This window comes from Podarcis raffonei, chromosome 12 (assembly GCF_027172205.1).
Source record: "Podarcis raffonei isolate rPodRaf1 chromosome 12, rPodRaf1.pri, whole genome shotgun sequence".
Taxonomy (NCBI): Eukaryota; Metazoa; Chordata; class Lepidosauria; order Squamata; family Lacertidae; genus Podarcis; species Podarcis raffonei.
Genome location: NC_070613.1, coordinates 27,713,458 through 27,733,942, shown reverse-complemented (window position 1 = coordinate 27,733,942; position 20,485 = coordinate 27,713,458). Strand labels below are relative to the sequence as shown.

Sequence of the window (20,485 nt, the reverse complement as noted above, 5' to 3'; positions counted from 1 at the left end):
TATAAGAGAGAGAGAGAGAGAGAGAGAGAGAGAGAGAGAGAGAGAGAGAGAGACGGAGAGACAGACAGACAGACAGACAGACAGAGAAACAGATTGGTCCAAGGCCGCACGAGCTTCATGGCTGAGTTGGAATTTAAAGAGAGCCTGTGGCCCTCCAGATGTTGTCAGGCATCAACTTGTATCAGCCCCAAGCAGCATGGTCAATGGTCAGGGATGATAAGAGCTGCATCCAACAACATCTGCAAGGATGGGATGCGTCACAGATTCCACACTGCTATTCTTGCTAATATGGAACCTCTTATTAAAGGAAGTTTGACTAAACAAAAGCTTAAACCAGGGATGTTTTAAATACGCTTTTATTTTATTTTAAATTGTGCTGCTTTAATTTTTTTATGTTTGTCACCCTGGGCTCTGGCATCCACTTAAAAACAGTTTCAAATTCTGTTTATAAATAACAGCTATAGACGTTTGCCAGCATAAGCAGTCAAGTGGATATGTGGGCACAATAAAAGAGGGAGAAGATATAGCAACCTGTTCCCTTGACCCTGGATCTGAGATATATTTACAATCAACACCAGCTTTTCCATCCAACGATTCCATCCAAAGGTAAGCTGCATTTGTGCCATACATTTGAAGCAACCTATGGGGGAAAGAATTCTGGGATCTGTATTTTGTCAAGAGTGCTGGGAATTGTAGCTCTTTGAAGGGTAAACTACAGTTCCCAGGATTCTTTTTTCCAGGGGTTGCCTGAAATATATGTTGTGTACACAACCTACGGCTCTATTCCTCCCTACATCAGGAAAAGGGGAAGGGTAGAAAAGGATGGCAGGCCATTACTTTTGTGGTGAGGGCAGAGGAAAGAAGGTAGAGAAAGAAAAGGTGGGGGGCAGAACCAAAACATAATGCTTATTAAAAAGCCTTGGAAACCAGAATTAATGTATAACTATTTAATTTTTTTTAAAACAACTGAGCTTGTTGAGAAAAAGAACAGCCAGGTTTTTTGGCAACGTGCCTTGATTTTTAATCAGTATTTCCAAGGCTCTGTTTTCCTTAATATGCAGTGGAGATTAGTGTTCTGATTCTCTCCTTTTCTCATCGTGTGGAAAACTGCTTCCTCTGCAAAACAAAATTTTAACAAGGTCGTGGAAGATGAAACGCATGACCTAAAATGCAGCTCTGCCCTCAAAAAGTGGACTTTGACGTTTGTGCCTTAATCCATGCCTTATTTATGAGATGAAGTAAAAACAATTTTAAAAACTGAGAGCAGCAAACTAATAACCTAAATAAACAAACAAGCAAACCAAACTTATCAAACTGCAGCAGATTCATGCTACAGTCCCTCACCCAAGACTCCAAAGCAAACTTAGTAATCATAGGATAAGAGGCAAGATGCTCTTATGGATATAGAATATGAAACAGTTAAAAGTTTCTGGTTAAAGAATATGAAACTGAGAACACAGTAAATGAATAGTTCTCACAACGGAGGCATGTAAAAAGTGGGGTCCCCCAAAGTTATATATTGTCACAAGACAGTGATGAGCACTGCGCAGGACAAGTTTGCTGATGACTCCAATTAATTTAGGGTGGTAAAAACAAAACAGGGACAGCAAAGAGCCCCAGAAGTATCTCTCCAAAACAGCAGAATGGGGATCAAAAAGCCAAAAACAGCTCAACCGAAGCAAGTGTAAAGTGGGATAAAAAATTCCTAGCTTCACTTATAGTGCTAGTGGTGTCTGTGTTGGCAGCAGCAGGCCAGGAATGGGATCTGGGCATTGACTGAAATGTCTCTGTACTGATGCTGTGAAAAAGGCAACTTCCATCTTGAGGAACAATGAGAAGAGAAGAGAAAATAGACAACAAATATCACAACACCTTTATACAAATCTATGACGCAACAACGCATGGAATACTGTGTACAGTTGGTGATGCAGTACAATTGGCTTCAGTTTAGTCAGCCTTTGTGGCTGTGGGGCTGTCACTTGGGCCTCTGCACTGAAGTGTTATAACTTGTGCATCTTTGCCCTTTGGTATTAAGGAACAATTCAATTTAGCTTTTATTTAATGAGAAACTGCCTCATTCTTACTGCTCCAACCACTGAAACACAGGTACTCCTCAAAATTTGCACTCCTCAAAATTTGCAATGCAGTTCTCCAACCAAAAATGCATTATTTTAGGGGCATTTCCTAGCAAAAATGCATGTACAGCGGTACCTCGGGTTACATATGCTTCAGGTTACATGCGCTTCAGGTTACAGCCTCGTTAACCCAGAAATAGTACCTCGGGTTAAGAACTTTGCTTCAGGATGAGAACAGAAATTGTGTGGTGGCGGTGCGACAACAGTGGGAGGCCCCATTAGCTAAAGTGGTGCTTCAGGTTAAGAACAGTTTCAGGTTAAGAATGGACCTCCAGAACAAATTAAGTACGTAACCAGAGGTACCATTGTATCCGTCAAAGCGGCGTACCCAAATGTTTCGTATCGGGAGAAAAATCACACTAAAATGCTGATGAAGTTTCATGAGGACTTAAATAAATCACAATTTGCTGTGGGAATGTGGAGAAATGAGAAACTTACACAACCAAAAGTGACAGTGTCATGGTTCCCTACTTTCCAGGAGCTGCATTTGCTCACGGATTAAATGCTCCAAGAAACATTCCTAGACTAAACTTGCTGTTGCTTGCCTAAGCAGGCCTGGCTGATTAATGGAAAACACATTATTGTAATTAATTGCAAATCAAATTATATCACAAATGACTAACGATCATGGCACAAAGGCCATGTTCATTAAAAATTTAACCTGCCACTATCAAGAAAGGTGTTTTTCTGCTCCTAGATGACAAAAAAGAATCCTGGCCTTAACGCAGATTAATTACCATCAAGACTGAGCATCATTTTGACCTTTTAAATAATCAATGTCCAATGAACACGACAGCCAAACTTTACATCTTTTGCCTTAAATAGCTGAAAGAGAGTGAATAGTGGAGGAAGGGGGAACTGCATTTCCTAAGAACTATGCAGACAGTTATGACATCCTAAGCACCACACAAAGGTTATTTGGTTTCTTCCTACCACTCACCATCTTGGAACCATGAATTTTTATGGACAGACGCTTCCTGTGAAATTTGAGAGAAAGCAAGTGGAAGCATCTGGAGAACATAAGGGACTGCTGGTTCAGTTGCAGTAGCCCATCTAGTCCAGCATCTTGTTCTCACAGTGGTCCCCCACATGCAAGCAGGAAAGAAACACAACAGCCCTCGTCCCTCCTGCAGTTTACAGCAACTGGAAATTAAAAACCATACTTTTACTCCATGAATTTGTCTAATACTCTATTAAAAGCTCTCCAAGTTGGTAGCCACCGCTGCCTCTTGTAGCAGCCAATTCCATAGTTCAGCTATGCGTCGTATGAACAACGTTCTTTTGTCCACAATCTTCCAACATTCAGCTTCACTGGCTATCCCCAAGTTCTTCTCACTTTTTTTGTAAAGCACTGCCCATGATCCCCAAGCAGTGTGACAGGTGGGAGTCCACCAACATGTACAGGGCCACAGGTTGCCCTTCCCTGCTGGAAGGCCTCACTGCCCCCTTCTCCTAAGTGATCACAGTGCCCATCTCTCACGCCTGCTAACAATTCCTCCATCTCCATCCATCCTCAGCCTTAGCTGGGGTTGAGCTGGGAAAACAACAAAACCTACCAAGCGATCTTCCCAAAACGATTGGAAGAGGCATAGGCAAACTCCAGCCCTCCAGATGTTTGGGACTACAATTCCACTATCCCTGACCACTGGTCCTGTTAGCTAGGGATGATGGGAATTGTAGTCCCAAACATCTGGAGGGCCGGAGATTGCCTACGCCTGAATTTAGAAAATGTACATTTCATGCTCCAGCTGTGCCGTTTCCTCCCCAGGGAGATAGGATTTTCTGCAAGTATCCAGAGATACTGGCATACCTTCTCCCTTCCCAAGGACAGTAATTACCGTAACTTTCTGAATAGCAGAGGGCTCTTTCCTGCAACAAAGGGGCAAAAAACAAGGCTGGACATAGCATTTTTAAAAATCAAGTTTCCTTGTATATCTACTGAGGTTAAGGATTCTCCTTTCACACACATGGAAAGTATTCAGTGCAGCACCGTCTGAGATCAGCTATTAAGATTCTCCAGGTATGGGAACAATAGATTGCCCCTGTTTTCCACAGGGATCTCCACAGTCCCTGCCATTAGACACTTTTATACGATTTGTCTCTGCTTGGGTCAAAAGAAAGGTCTCCAAAACTCACACTTAGAATTCAGAGCTCAGAGTTAACGCTTGCCGGAGCTTCCCCTTCGGAAAGGGGCATCTGCAAAACAGCAGGCAATGAATCTGCCAATCTGAAGTCGCTGCTATGTTGACAAGCAAGGTGAAATGGCTCCCCAAGGTAAATGTGCCACCCGAAAAAGGCCAGAACAATCCTAGGAGTGAAAATACTGAAGCTCTGTTAATAGAGGCTGGATGCTCCTTTAACACGCTAGCCAATCTGCCGAGTTTACATTTTGCCATTGGAATGTCTTCCCATCCTCTGCAGTTGCATTTTTAAAATGTCCCCCCCCCCAAAAAAAGCAGCATGTAAACAATTCTGTGCCTGCCTACTCAGGAGTCAGTTGCACTGAAATTAAGACAATTTACTCCCAGATAAGGGCATATGAGATTGCAGTCTTATACCAAGTCAGACGACCTGCCTACTCTCTGCACTGTTCTACAATGGCTGGCAGCAGGTCTCCAAGGCTTCAGACACGGGTCTTTCCAGCGCTGCTTGCAGACCCCAAGATTTCACCTGGGTCCTTTGGCATGCAAAGCCCATGCTCTGAGCTACAGACTCACTGGGGTTGTGCCATCCCAACCCCCAGCTTCTGAATATTCAGGTTATCAGTAAGCACAATTACCGTGGGAACTCTTTTTTAAAGCATTAGATCAAGCCATACCTCTACCAACCTAGAGTGTTGCCTACATCATTCCCCTAATTAGAAGCTTGTGTCGCTTCATGCCATGCTGCCATTAAAAAATGTTAATGAGAACAGCCTTTTCTAGCTTTATTGTGTACTCTGGAGATTGCACGGACACTTGATTTAATTTGCCTCAACGTTTATTTATGCATTCCCTCCTAACGAATCTGCACTCTTCGTTTAAAATATTCAGGAGATAAACATTAATAAATGGAGGCCTAGATATTGGACAATATTCTCGTCTTGCGTAGCAATCCTGCAGCCCAGTGCAAATGGCCGTAGCTATGCCAGACACAGCTGGTTGTGATCCTTGGCAACACCACTACGTAAAGGTAAAGGGACCCCTGACCATTAGGTCCAGTCATGACAGACTCTGGGGTTGCGGAGTTCATCTCGCTTTATTGGCCGAGGGAGCCGGCGTACAGCTTCCAGGTTATGTGGCCAGCATGACTAAGTCACTTCTGGTGAACCAGAGCAGCGCACGGAAACGCCGTTTACCTTCCCGCTGGAGCAGTACCTATTTATCTACTTGCACTTTGACGTGCTTTCGAACTGCTAGGTTGGCAGGAGCAGGGAACGAGCAACAGGAGCTCACACCGTTGTGGGGATTCAAACTGCCGACCTTCTGATCGGCAAGTCCTAGGCTCTGTGGTTTAACCCACAGCGCCACCCGCATCCCTGGCAACACCACTAGCAATGTCAAAAAACAGAGTAAGAGAAGGAAGAGGTATAGGGGGACCCAAAACAGAAAAAGAGAAGAAAATAATTAAGGGGAGGACAGCTGGTGTGGCACTTAGCCATCAGCAACTCATCCAGGTCTAGCCCTGACTTCTTGCTTGTTGCACTGAATTGTTTGAAAACGAACACTTGAAGGCATTCAAGTAATGATGAACGGCCCTTGCTTGACCTGCAAGCTTTTAACCTCAGAGTTTCAAATAACTCTTTAATGGACAGGATGGAATGATAGCTACCGTATTTTTCGCTCGATAACACGCACCTGACCATAACACGCACATAGTTTTTAGAGGAGGAAAACAAGAAAAAAAAATTCTGAATGAAACAGTGGATGTATCATTTTTGTGCTTCATGCTGCGGCCACAGACATGTGATTTGACGGTGAGTTTGGGGTAGCCCAATGCAAAGATCCTGAGGATCCATGTGGATCTGTGCTTTGTAACCACGTTTTTGCACCATTGCAGCCCCAGGCAACAGTGGGTGCGTGATTTTTTTGGTGCAGGCTGTAGCCATGGACATGCTATGTGATCTGATGGTAAATTTGGGGTGACCCAATGCAAAGATCCTGAGGATCCATGTGGATCTGTGCTTTGTAACCACGTTTTTGCACCATTGCAGCCCCAGGCAACAGTGGGTGCGTGATTTTTTTGGTGCAGGCTGTAGCCATGGACATGCTATGTGATCTGATGGTGAATTTGGGATGACCCAATGCAAAGATCCTGAGGATCCATGTGGATCTGTGCTTTGTAACCACGTTTTTGCACCATTGCAGCCCCAGGCAATAGTGGGTGCGTGATTTTTTTGGTGCAGGCTGTAGCCATGGACATGCTATGTGATCTGATGGTGAATTTGGGGTGACCCAATGCAAAGATCCTGAGGATCCATGTGGATCCATGCTTTGTAACCACGTTTTTGTACCATTGCAGCCCCAGGCAACAGTGGGTGCGTGATTTTTTTGGTGCAGGCTGTAGCCATGGACATGCTATGTGATCTGATGGTGAATTTGGGGTGACCCAATGCAAAGATCCTGAGGATCCATGTGGATCCGTGCTTTGTAACCATGTTTTTGCACCATTGCAGCCCTGTTTTTGCATCAGATCATTGCTATGTGATCTGATGGTGAATTTGGGGTGACTCAATGCAAAGATCCTGAGGATCCATGTGGATCCGTGATTGGAACCACGTTTTAAGTAGGGAGGGAAGGAAAAACATAGAAGCGACAAGGAGAGGGGTGTGCAGAGAAGCAGCTGGCTAAGAATGCAGGAGAGGGGTTTTACCGGAGGGAGGAAAGGAAGGCAAAAGTCCCCCCCCCCACAAGCCAGCCAGCTCTCTCTCTCCCCCCCCCCAACCTGCATGTTGCCTTCGAGTCCCAGACGCACGGAAAGGAATTGCCTGGAGGGGAGGGGTTTTCTCTGCTCTTTGTTCCGTTTGAGCAAACACAGTAAGGAAACAGAAGCGGGTGGGCAGTAAGACCCTGAGGCAGAATGCAGGAAAGCAGCAACTTCCTCCTTTCCTCCCTTCTCCGGACGATTTGATATTTGCCTGATTTATGCCTTCACTCGCGCTTGTCAGCTCCAGGGACCACACATTCGCTCAATAACACGCACAGACATTTTCCCTTACTTTTTAGGAGAAAAAATCTGCGTGTAATAGAGGGAAAAATACGGTAGGTTTTCTTTTCTGTAGAAAAAAAAGGTTAGGTGTTAATGCATGTATTTGATATGCACATTATTATTTCTTTCATTTATGAAATGTTTCCTATATGGGGCATCTCAAAGTGATTTATAGTACACTTGGTAGAAAATTGCTGTAAGCAATATAATTTCACTCTTCAAAACATATTATAAAAGAGATTATAGAGAGAGTACCAACTTTCCAAGGACACTTTAAATAATTGGCTTTTGTATTTTAACTTCTGGTTTGTATAAACTTTTTTACATCCTTTTTTTCTCCCAAAAAAGAATCCAAAGATAACAGTAACAAAAATAAAACAATGAAAGCCAGTATATAAAACAAACAGGAAACAGTATCTAACACCGATAATAAAATTAGTGCCATACAAGTAAATAATGCAAGTGTCGTGTGTTGGGATCTTTTCTCTTCCATTACAAAGTACAGAAAATTTGCCTTCAGTTGGAGACCTGTGCTTCTGGTTGTATCATACAGAAGAGAAATGTTTTCAGTTTCTAGATAACACATATCCTGTCATTTCTTGTACTGCATTTGGTTCTATAATCCAAAAGGTTTTTATTTTAGTATTGTACAACTATGTCTGAAATTGACTCCGCTTCTCTTTCACCTCAAACAGAACATGTTTTGATTATATATTTTCTCTGTCAATATGAAACAAGTTAACATGGATAAATTGTTCCAAATAAATTTTCCTTTAAATTAGCATGGATTAATGGAGCACGTGTATTTTTGAATAGCCACTCTGTTGCATTATCAGATGTTGTTTCATAAGAACTTTCCCCCCATTTTTCAAACATTTGGATGTCTGGATGGCATATATGGATTTGTATGTGTAAATTAAGATGGATTTAGTGATATTTATTACACTGTTAACAGAAGGTGATGGAAGTGAGAGCTGGACCATAAAGAAGGCTGATCGCCAAAGAATTGATGCTTTTCAATTATGGTGCTGGAGGAGACTCCTGAGAGCCCCATGGACTGCAAGAAGATCAAACACATCCATTCTTAAGGAAATCAGCATTGAGTACTGGAGAAGGGGACGACAGAGGACGAGATGGTTGGACAGTGTTCTCGAAGCCACAAACATGAGTCTGACCAAACTGCAGGAGGCAGTGGAAGATAGGAGTGCCTGGCGTGCTCTGGGCCATGGGGTCACGAAGAGTCGGACACAACTAAACGACAAAACAGGTGACAGAATTACCCCTCCCTGATTTCCCCCCTTTTTTTTTCTTTACAAATTTGCAATAAACATGTTTTTTTTAAAAAAAAATCCCATTTTTATGCATGTTGCTTGCCAGTCTTCTCTTTTAAATTTAGATAGAATTGTATAGATTTTTAAAACCAACTTTCTCTGAGCATTCTGTAACAAGAGATTTTTGAATGGAATTTTAAGACAAGGAATTCCATATTTTGTTAAAAGTTGTTCTCTTGCAGGTCTTATTTGGAAAGATATGTCTTATTTGGAAAGACATACTTTGGAAGGTATGTCTGATTCAGTAGATTACTGCTTGATCTTAAGCAACTATGTGTCCTTGGTTTATCCAATCTTTAAAATGAAGAATGTTTCACCAGATTGAGCCATTAAGTATATGTTGTAGTTGACTTTCTATAAACTGATTAGTCAAAGGTAAGGGGAAACATTTCTGGAGCAAGTTTTTGAAAACACATGCTCCAAACTTTAAGCATGGCTTTTGTAAACATAAGATTGTTTTCCTTTAAAAAAAGAACAACTGGTGGGGTGAATACTTTCTGACACTTAATTTTGGAAACAAGAAGTGATTATGTAACATAATCAGCTTATAAATCTACACAAATGATCAACTTTAAAAAACTTCCAAGTTAGTACCAGGTAATTAGTGTAAAAATATGTGGTTGAGGTCCTAAAATAAAAGGCATAAAAATCAAACCCTAGCAGTATGATTCAGAAGATGTCTTCAAACAGCATTTCTGTCATTCATTTTTAGGATTCACTGATTATTTATCGTTTCCCTTTTCCTCTGGCAATAATGAAAACTGCTTACTAACTTCCCCAAACTTGTACCAGAGTTTACTATTAATAAAGGAATGTACTGGGATGACAAACTAATAAGCTACAACTACGTATGTAGACAAAAGCTGATGACACCTTCACAATAAAAACCCAATGCAATTCAGTTGATCACAGTCAAACATTGGCTGTCCACTTCTGTTGAAACATTCTATTCCTATTACACACTTCATTCTTCACAATGGAACAATCACGCAGATGTTTCCTACTTTTGAAGTAGAACAGGTGGCTAGACAGAAATTGTGTGTGAATGTGTTGTAGAGGTTAGTGTCAGACAGGGACCTGGGAGACCAGGGTTCAAATCCCACTTGGTCATGAAGATCATTTCAGCCTAACATACCTCAAGGGGTTATTGTAGGGATTAAATGAGGAGCGAGGGAGGGGGGGGGAGCATGCACACCACCTTCCTGAACATTTTTTAATTATTATATATTAATTGCATAGGAGGACGTGGGTGGCGCTGTGGTCTAAACCACTGAGCCTCTTGGGCTTGCTGATCAGAAGGTTGACGGTTCGAATCCCCGCGATGGGGTGAGCTCCCGTTGCTCGGTCCCAGCATGCCAAAAAGTGCAAGTAGATAAATAAGTACCGCTCCGGCGGGAAGGTAAACGGCGTTTCCGTGCGCTGCTCTGGTTTCAGTGTTCAGTTGCACCAGAAGTGGCTTAGTCATGCTGGCCACATGGCCCAGAAAAACCGTCTGCGGACAAACGCCGGCTCCCTCAGCCTGTAAAGCGAGATGAGCGCCGCAACCCCAGAGTCGTCTGCAACTGGACTTAACTGTCAGGGGTCCTCTACCTTTTTTTAATTGCACAAACACCTACAAAGTGCTATACAACATAAAACACAAAGACTTGCCCAAAGGTTTGCAATCCAATCCAGCAAAGAAAAGAAAGGAGATGGGGTAATTGAACACAAAGATGGAGAGAGGCACACAAAATCTAGACACCTTGTGATGCAGGATTTCAAAACACTTTATTTATATGCAAAAACTAGTGAAGTTATTTTCAAAGGCAGCTGCTCCAACATCAGAACTGGCATAATACCAGCTGACTGCAGCCTAAATACCTTCAGACTAGCCGTGTTACGAGCACGTTCATTTTAGTGGTTAGAAACACAGCAAGGTTATGTCTCTTCACACACTCACCCCAGCTGCTTTTCAAGCTGCATTTACAATGAGATGTTCCCATTAGAAAGGGCACAGGAATGTCTTCACTCGACCGCCATGACCTTTTTGGTCTCCCTGCCTCTGAAACTCTCCCTGAACTCCTATTCATAAAACTGTCATTGAGTCTGTGTGACAGCAGTTAGGGAATGTTCACATTATTCTGGATTTGTGTTTTTTTTTTAAAAAAATGGATTGAAACTGGTTTGTGGCGGGGAAACACCACATCGAACGGCAATATTAGTCAAGAAACTCCAGGATCAATATGGATTGCAGCTAGCAGCATGTAAGTTTGGCTTCAAAGATTAGCAGTGGTAGCGCACTGAATGGGAAGCAAACAGTTCCGTGAACATACCCTTAGATATGAAAAGAGAAGTCAAATCATCGACCAAATTGGGAATGCAAGACTGCTCTAAGTATGCCAGTCTAGAGAACTGCTTTGATCCAGTTTCTGGTTTCAAGTTCTCTTTAACCAGTAATCTCATTTGTCCTTTAAAGTTAATCTTTAATGTTCTCTTTGCACCGTCAGCATTTTTATAAAGTGGAAGCTCAAAACTAATTGGATTTGTCAAACAAACCCATCACGGTGTAGCAGTTTTCTGAAGCAGAGCAACTGTTTATGGCTATCGTTCCCTCATTCTGGGCCAAACCCTATTAAAATAATGGCAGCGTTTCGACATAATTTTGGCTTTCGTTTTATATCAGAGAGATACGATCAACGGTCAGAGAGAGAGAGAGAGAGAGAGAGAGAGAGAGAGAGAGAGAGAGAACACATGTGTGTGCATGCATAAACACGTTCTTTCTTTTGTCTGGGTTCCTGGGCCTTTCCTGCAGCTGTTAACTGTCCAAGATAAACAATAATGGAAAGAATGCCTTCAAGGATACTCTCCATTAAATGGTTAATCCCACAGTCTGCCTCTTATAAAATCAAAGAAGTATCCTCCCAACCAGCCCAGTTGAAGCAGTTTCCACAATGAGACGGTGACAATATTATACCTTGAGGAACATATTCACATTGGAGACTTATGAAACATTTGCAAAGGGAGCTATTTTTAAATAGCTGAATTCTTACAGGGAAGCAAAATCACAGAGGCTGAATTCTGGAGCATTTAAGAGACAATAATCCAAGTCCTCATTACCTGCAGACAATACTAAAACTTGCAAACACACGGCCTTTCAAGGAAAACCCTGCACTTGAGTGGGACATAACAAATAGCAGGCGCTCAAAAAGATCTGGCAATATGTTCAAAACGTTTGCCTTGCACATCTTGCTAGTTTTCTTGTGGTGAAATGCCATCCAGCACACAGCTAGAGATGTGACCCAAGCTGTAGGATAATAAAAGAAGTCCAATCTTGTGCAATTTAAATATGCAGTGCATTTTGAAGCCTATGTTCAATTTATGCTAAAAGCTGAGCATTAAAAAGGGGGGGGCAGCAGACGAAAAAAGAAAACAAGATAAGTGATACATTACCAAGCTTTTGTTCCATTTAACTCTGCAATTTGGTTTTAAAAAGTGCATTTCTTAAACAGGAATGACCAAATGCTCACATATAACTACTCAGAACTAGATCTGAACCATGCAATTATGCCTCATTTGCTTTTCGTGGATTCTGTATCTTTTCAACCCTGACTATGATTCAAAGTATGTTTACTAAAAAATTAGTAACTAGACTAGTTCTAGTTCTCTTTCAGAAGCGACTAAGGATTAAAAAAATCTTCCCAAGGTAAGAGCAAGAAGTTATTTCTCTCTCAATTTCTACTTGAGTGTTTTAACAGAGATATGACAGCAGACCCTAGGACAAAATTGGCAAGTGATTTGAATTCTTGGTGTAGTCCACTTTAGTCCAAATTTTACAAGGTGTCCTGCCACAAATTTAAAGGTCTGTTTTTAACAAAAAGCAAAAACCTGAGGCAGAGCAAACCAATGGCTCTTTTTCAAAGTTAGCAGTCCTCCTGACCTTAAGGTGAAAAAATGTAACTTGGCAACAATTCATGTTCTCCTGGACCTATCCCTAATGAAACTACCTTTGGCTGTATATACACCAGACCTTTAAAGCACATTCAAAATACATTTCGTCTCTCAAAGAACCCTGGGAACTGTAGTTTGTTAAGGGTACTGGGAATTGTAGGTCTGTGGGCTATGTGTGAACTACAATTCCCATAATTATTTGAGGGTAGGCTTTGAATGTGTTTTATAGGTCTGGTGCATCCCCAGTCCTTGTCATTTTCTATGCTGTGCTGTGTAATGGATCTGTGCAGCAACCCTAAATCCTATGATGAAACCATCCTATGATGAAACCATTTATGGGGTTGACACGGTGATCACATTGTCCAATCCCTATGTAGACAAAATAGCACCACACACAAAGAAGGTATAAGCAAGTCTCTTTTCAGAAGTACAAAACCCCTTAAATAAATAAATAAATAAACCCCCAAACCTAAGCATGCTCAGTAACCATAAAATATTGACTGACCGTTGGGAGAGGGAGAGGGGGTAAAGACAGGAGAGAAAAAGAAATGGTACTGATGAGAGCAAGCTTGGCTGGCACCTTGAACAGCACTGCAACGTTCTGTTGCCGTTCCCAGTTGTTGCATTAAATTCTACAATGCAGTCAGGTCACACAAGGCAACTATGTTAAGAATGACCACAAGGAACTTTGATTCTCATCCTACACATCTGTTTGCTGGTACAGTGGTTCATAAGGTCAGACTCTTCGTTCAAATGTGTAAGGAGACTCTGCAAGAATAAATTAAATATTTCCCAGAATACACCCAGAGCAAATTACACCTGTGATCGGGAGGGTAGGGAAAACTGCTATGTATCTTGGTGAAATCCCCCTGGTGTTAAAATGTTCTAAATGAGATGAATTTACAAATAGCTATGGAGATTAATTTAGAAATAGCTTTTGGTAAATCTCTGAACCAAGCCCTTTAAAGGCCAGAACATGCCTTTTACATTGAAAGTAGAGACTTAAGACTATTTCTTACCAGTTGGCTTATTCACTCCAAGGAATCCAGCTTTCCCCAGAGTCTTAAAAACTTTGTGTGCTGGAAACTGTCCCTCTTCTTCCCATTTGTCCACAAATGGGTTGATTTCTTTGTCAATAATCTGTATTTTGAGAAGTGGGGGGGGGAGAGGGAGAGACAAGAGTTCGGAAAGTTAAGCTTGTGCTATTTGGCCTGGGTGAGTCCGATTAAGCTTCAGTGGGCCTAAATAGGCTTAACACCAGATGCTACAGCTTAAATGAGATTGTGGCAGGGTTTGTGTGTCAGGCTTCTCATCTTAAATTGAAGCAAAGCACTTTGTTAACACCTAAGGACAGCTGACTTTTCTACTTCTTGGGAGATTTCCCTCATCTTAATCACACTTTCAATTCAAATCAACAGCATCCTGTAGTCGGTGCTGGCTGGTGCCCACTAGGACTGGTAGGGCAGAAGGCTGGGAGCCCCACTGTAGATGGCGCCACAGCCAAATTTTTCTAAGTTTGCCCCTCTTCCTCCCCACTGAGTTCTACAAGGGCAATGTGGAGACTAAGCAGGGGAAAGCTGATACGCCCCATTTTCCCTAATGGACTAGTCTCCATGTGTTGGCTGGGGCTGATGGGAGTTGTAGTCCAAAGCATATGGAGGGCAACAGATTGGTGGAGGTTGCTGGACGGCCTGACAAATGCCAGCTCTTTCCCCACTTCCGACTAAGTGCCCTTTGGGGAACCACAGAAATTCACACACTCCTTTGTGAATCCTTTCTGCCCTGCAGGGGTATTGAAGCTGCTTGGAAGTAAATGGAAAAATGGGGGCAGATAAACATATGAGATAAGAATTATTTTCCTCATGAATCTTGAAAGGTTCTGGAAACCAAGCCTTACGAGGAATGGTTGAGGGAGTTGGGTATGTTTAGCCTAGTAAAGAAGAGACTGAAATAGGATAGCCATCTTCAAATATCTAAAGGGCTGCCGTACGGAAAATGGAGCAAGCTTTTTTTTTCCCCCTGCTCCAGAGGCTAGGACCCAAATCAATGGATTCAAGTTACAAGAAAGGAGATTCTGACTAAACGTCAAGAACTTTCTGACAGTTAAGAGCTGTTCAACAGTGGCTCAGACTCCCACAAGAGGTGGTGGACTCTCCTTCCTTTGAGGTTTTTAATGAAGAATGATCTAGTTGAGATCATGTATGGTCCAAATGAGATTCCTGCATTGCAAGGGGTTGGACTGTATGACCCTCGGGGTCCCTTCCAACTCTACCATTCTATGGTTCTATTAACATGAGAAGGAAAACATTTTTTTTTTGTCAGAAAAAAGAACAATTTATTACAAACAGCTAAAACTATTACAGAGGTATGCAAGTCAGCATTCAGGTTACATATTCAGATGACGCACCAAAGTTTACAGGAAATGAGTTACTGACTCATGTGCAGTAGAGTATATTTTGTCAGTGAACTTTGAAATCATTTCCCTGTTTCTGAGGCTAGGTGTCATTGCTTATATAGCCAACACTGTAACACATTCACACATGGAAGAGGTGTCAGCAAGCTTGTGAAACCACAAGGTTACAAAAAATATTTTGGGGTAAAGAATCCTAAGAAGGCACAAAACCCCCATCAGCCAAATGAACACTGGGCTGAGTGGTCACAGAATGCAGACTGACAGGGCCAGAGAGACAGAAAACTGGAAAGTGAGACAGGAATGGCATGGCTGAAATTCTGAACACTCCACACTGCAACATTTTGTTGTAGGTTCCACTTGCAAAGTTGAATCCCATTTATTATATATATATATATATATATATATATGAACACACCATTGTAACACTCTTTAACAGGTTTCTTGAAATCTGCTTATAGAAGCAACTCGGTTTTCGGTAAGAAGATTGAACAAGCCTAATTGCTGACCAGCACCTTTATTTATATCCTGCCTTTCCTCCATAGAGCTAAAGATGACATTTGTAGTTCTACCACCACATCTCATTTTATCCTCACAACAATCAGTTCATATACCCTTAGGATTTTCTTCCTCTGACATCTAATAGATAGAAATGTTAGTCTTTTTATGAGAAAGTTACTGCTTTTCTGTTCAGTTTTGTCGTGAAAACTCGCTATGTGCTGAAGCAAGACAGAGAGATGAATGCAAAATCATTATCACAAAATAAGTGTGTTTGCTGTTTTTAATCTTTTTCCCCTCACCAGGAAAATAAGCAAATCTCATGGTGCAAAAATAGGCAACCATTTAATCTGGAAGTAAACACATCTACTTTCTAAACTGTCACGTGTTGACAAATCTATGTAGAGCTTCTCTGGAGATGTTCAGAAGAATGTGGTGTTTTCTTGTCAATACTCCCTATACCACTCCTTTAACATGACATTCTTGAAATGGATTAAACAGGGTTATTAATGATTGTCGTCTGTGCCAAGTGTTTGCCTTGTAATCAGCGCAAACAAAAGGAGTCCTGGGCTTCCTTTTCCAGTGATGGTATCAACTCCTTGCAGACTTCCACCATGGATATATATAAATATACACATTCCAGACAGTCAGATTGTTATTTGTGTGTGCGCGCGTACTGAACTGCAGGTGAACAGTAGCTGGAGTTTAATAAGACTCGCTGACCGCTGGTGCCTGTTGGACTGGTAGGGTGGGAGGCAGGGAGACGAACAGTAGGTGGCGCCAGAGAAAGTGACAGGCAAATCCAACTAATTCTGGTTTTGTCCCTCCCCTCCCTATTGAGTTCTACAAGGGACAACACTGAGCCTATGGAGTCAGTGCCATCCCTTGAACTAGTTGTAAGGAAGGACACAGGCTGGTGGTCAGACAGTGCCCTGTTCATCCTAGTGAACCTGCCTCCACAATCAGTGATCAGCTACATGGAACACAGTACAAATAAAAGTTGCTTTCTACATACGTCTGTATCTGGGACTATGGGGGGAGGGGTTGCATTCACCCTGCCAAGGGGCTACACACCTGCAGTAGGTATGGCCACAAACATTTTTGCACACACTGCCCCCCTCCCCTCAACTGATCCATGCAAATCAAATGAGGAAGAGAATTATTGCTCCTTCCTGCTCATTGAATGAACAATCTGGTGACTGGGGAGGAGCAACTCACATTCCCATCAGAGTGCTGTGGCTATTTTTTATTTATTTATTTTTATTTTTATTTTTATTTTGCTGCCACCATGGCCAAAATCAGTGGGTCTTTTTGGTTTATGAGCTAGCCTCTGGCTGGGTATTACTAACCTCAGCTGTAAGGTGTCGTGTCACTTAGGCCAACTCCATGTTTACTACTGTCCCATCTAGTTCCACCTAGAATGAGTCAAGGTACAAAACCATTTTTTAATATGGTAAAAATTACCATGAGATCACCTTTGACACCTCATTTTTCATGTTGGGAAAAATAGGCCTGTGAAAAGTTCCCTCTGGGGCAAAAGTGGAAGATTCCATACTGGAAAACCAAGAGAAAAACAAAAACAAGAAGCCCAGAATTGGTGACTGGTGACTACACCATGGATGAGTATTTTGAATCTTCATATTATATGAAAACATAGAGGCCATCAGCAGCTGTCCCACAGCATTCTGCAGCATTCATGGCCTCCAAATGGTCCCCAAAAGCAAACAAATACAGAGTAGAAGTTCTAAATCAGGCTATATCTGGGATGAAATACAAACTACTGCAACTTGATAACATTATCTTGCCATAAAGCACTGTAGATTCTAATACGGCCGTGCCTTGGAAGTTGAACAGCCTAGTTCTCAAACATTTTGGCTCCTGATCAAAACCCAGAAGTGACTGTTCTTTTGGAAGCTGAACATCTGACGGGGCTTCCATGGCTTCTGATTGGCTACAGGAGCTTCCTGCAGCCAATCAGAAGCTGTGATTTGGTTCTTGAACATTTTGGAAATGTTCGATTTTGGAAATTCGGATTCTATTCAACTTCCAAGGTACAATTGTACTAGGATAGCTGGGTCACAAACTTTGGCTTATGCTCCATGAAGGCAAAAGATGCTCCACCCTCTTTCATCTCAAGGTATACTCTACAAACCTGGAGCATAACCAATATTGAAGAGAAATTAACAAACCCACCTTAATGAAATTCTGTGCTCATTCACATGTGTGCACAAGAAAGTGTGGTTGTTCATGATTAGTAATTTGCCACAATAGAGAATTATACACAATTCCTGCGGCAAAGGTGGTGCTCTCAATCTGGGGGGGCGGGGGGGGCAGGGAACCATGCCTACTGGATCGGCTTCCTTTAGTTGTAGAAGGAACAAGACATGGATATGTCCCCTCCTCTGGCAACCAGCACAGAATTTTGCTTAATGGTTGCCATCAATTTGATTTTAATTAATTTTATAATGAATGTTTTTAGAATGTTGGATTATTTTGATTGTTGTTAGCCGCCCTGAGCCCAGCTTCGGCTGGGGAGGGCGGGATATAAATAAAAATTATTATTATTATTATTATTATTATTATTATTATTATTATTAGCATGGTTTTTATATTTCATTTCTATCCAACGTTTCAAATAACAGTTAAGATAAAATAGTAAAGACAGCTGAATACCAACTGCCCTACATCTCTGTTACAGGTTACTTAAAAGGTAAAGGTCCCCGGACAGTTAAGTCTAGTCGCAAAACAACTCAGGGGTTGCGGCGCTCATCTCGCTTTACTGGCCAAGGGAGCTTGTGTTTGTCTGCAGACAGTTTTTCCAGGTCATGTGGCCAGCATGACTAAGCCGCTTCTGGCAAACCAGAGCAGTGTACGGAAACACCATTTACCTTCCCGCCAGAGCGGTACCTATTTATCTACTTGCACTTTGACATGCTTTCGAACTGCTAGGTTGGCAGGAGTTACTTAGTGGGCCTTAATGAAATCTTCCCTTGATCATAAGCCTAGCATGGGGTCATCTGTGCAAGACTTTAAAATCATCTGAGAAAGATTTTAAAATACACAGTCTGGTGACCTTAGTTATTGATTAAAGGTAGGTGAGTTTTTAGGTTGCAATGGAAATTAAAAGCAACAACTGTTTTTTTACAAGTCCATTCTCTTGTCCAAAATTAGGTACTACTAACTGTAGACAGAATTTATTTTCCAGAGTGGTTTAACAATCAATCCTCCTTCCCGTAAATCTCTAGGAATTGTATGTCTGTGAGAGGAACAGAAATCGCTCAACAACTTTCAGCACCCTTAAAAAGCTACATTTCCCAGAATTCTTTGAGGGAAACTGTGACGGTTAAAGTAGAATAAGAGTGCTTTAGCTCTAAGATGCAGATGTAGCCTAATTAATTAATCCCTTAAGTATTATCCATAACTGTGATATCCACTTTAGCTCCTGTATATATTAATACGACCAGTATGGTGCTTAATTACATTTTGGGACCTAATAAATAGAGCACATTTGAGTTATTATATTAACAGTGCCTATAATGCCAGCGGGAGACAGCAAGGGAAAGACTTCCTCATAGCCTCATGACAAAATAATTCATGAAGACTGCTCTTTAATTAATGAGGAGAAAGATAGTAGGAGCAAAGAATGAGCAAAGAGCCAGACATAGTTCTTTAATGATAACAGGGCAATTTTAAAAGCTAATATTAAGATCAATGACTGCGAGACGATAGCTATTTTTGCTACTTATACCAATAATCAAGATGATAATCACTTTAAAAGGATCTTTTAAAAGTAATTTCTTGCATTCACTTCACAATACAGCATGTTTTCATTTATTATAAAGTCTGGGAATAATTCTAATAGAAGGCACTAAAAACTGCTTACAGTACCATCCCTATTCACATTCAGAACAATGGAAACCAAACCCCTTAAGCTTCCCTTGTCAACCAACAGTATAATCCTACATATGTTTACATGGAAGTAAGTCCCATTAACTTCAACAGGGCTTACTTCCAGGTTAAGTGGGCATAGGATTTCCACCTAAATATGCAGGTGCTGCATATTAGATCCTGAAGCTGAGGCTCCAATACTTTGGCCACCTCATGAGAAGAGAAGACTCCCTGGAAAAGATCCTGATGTTGGGAAAGATGGAGGGCACAAGGAGAAGGGGACGAGAGAGGATGAGATGGTTGGACAGTGTTCTCGAAGCTACCAGCATGAGTTTGACCAAACTGCGGGAGGCAGTGGAGAACAGGAGTGCCTGGCGTGCTCTGGTCCATGGGGTCATGAAGAGTCGGACACAACTAAACGACTAAACAAACAAAAATATCTCACTGTTGCCCATCATACACATAAATTAAAGGGAATCGCCTGTAACTGCAGTCCTAATCCTAATTTATTAAATGGAAAAGGCAACAGGGCTGTTTGGCCATTGTGTTTAGTCCCTTCAAAAACACAGCATTTCCATACTATATCAAGAGTACTCTGTTGTAAATCTGACCCAGAGAGTGCCTTTGATAACCACAAAAGCCTGCAGATTTCACCTGCCATAAAACCTCTCCACTTTTTGGGAACTGCTCTGAGGTCTTAGGTTTTCTCTCATAACTTTTACTCTCCAGGACAGGTTCCTTGGGCCTTTCCCCATAAAACTATTTATTTATATTAAAAGTTATATGTTGCTTTCCATTTGTATGATCCTTCGAAAGAGCTAGCAAAATGTAAAAACAATATATAATGAAACACAATCAGATAATCATCATGATGCAGCTGAATAATCTGTTGAAGTACTACAGCAAGCCGGGAATAGAAGATAGTACAGTCTCGATTGTAAGACAGTACATCTATAATGTGGGCATGTAAGAAAACCCAGTGTGGAGTAGTGGTTAGAGTGCTGGACTAGCACCTGGGAGAGCAGGGTTCAAATCCCCACTCAGCCATGAAACCCACTAGGTGACCTTGGGCCAAATCACTGTCTCTTTGCCAAACCTACCTCACAGGG

The 20,485-nt window shown here is 41.7% G+C and overlaps 1 protein-coding gene across 1 annotated transcript in view; it reads right to left on the bottom strand.

The window, feature by feature from the left end:
• LOC128423941 (probable acyl-CoA dehydrogenase 6) overlaps window positions 1–20,485 on the bottom strand; it is a 54,510-nt gene that overhangs the window by 30,727 nt on the left and 3,298 nt on the right. Inside the window, exon 2 of the mRNA XM_053409575.1 lies at window positions 13,600–13,720. Coding sequence (XP_053265550.1) covers window positions 13,600–13,720 — 121 coding nt within the window. The remainder of the gene's footprint in view (window positions 1–13,599; window positions 13,721–20,485) is intronic.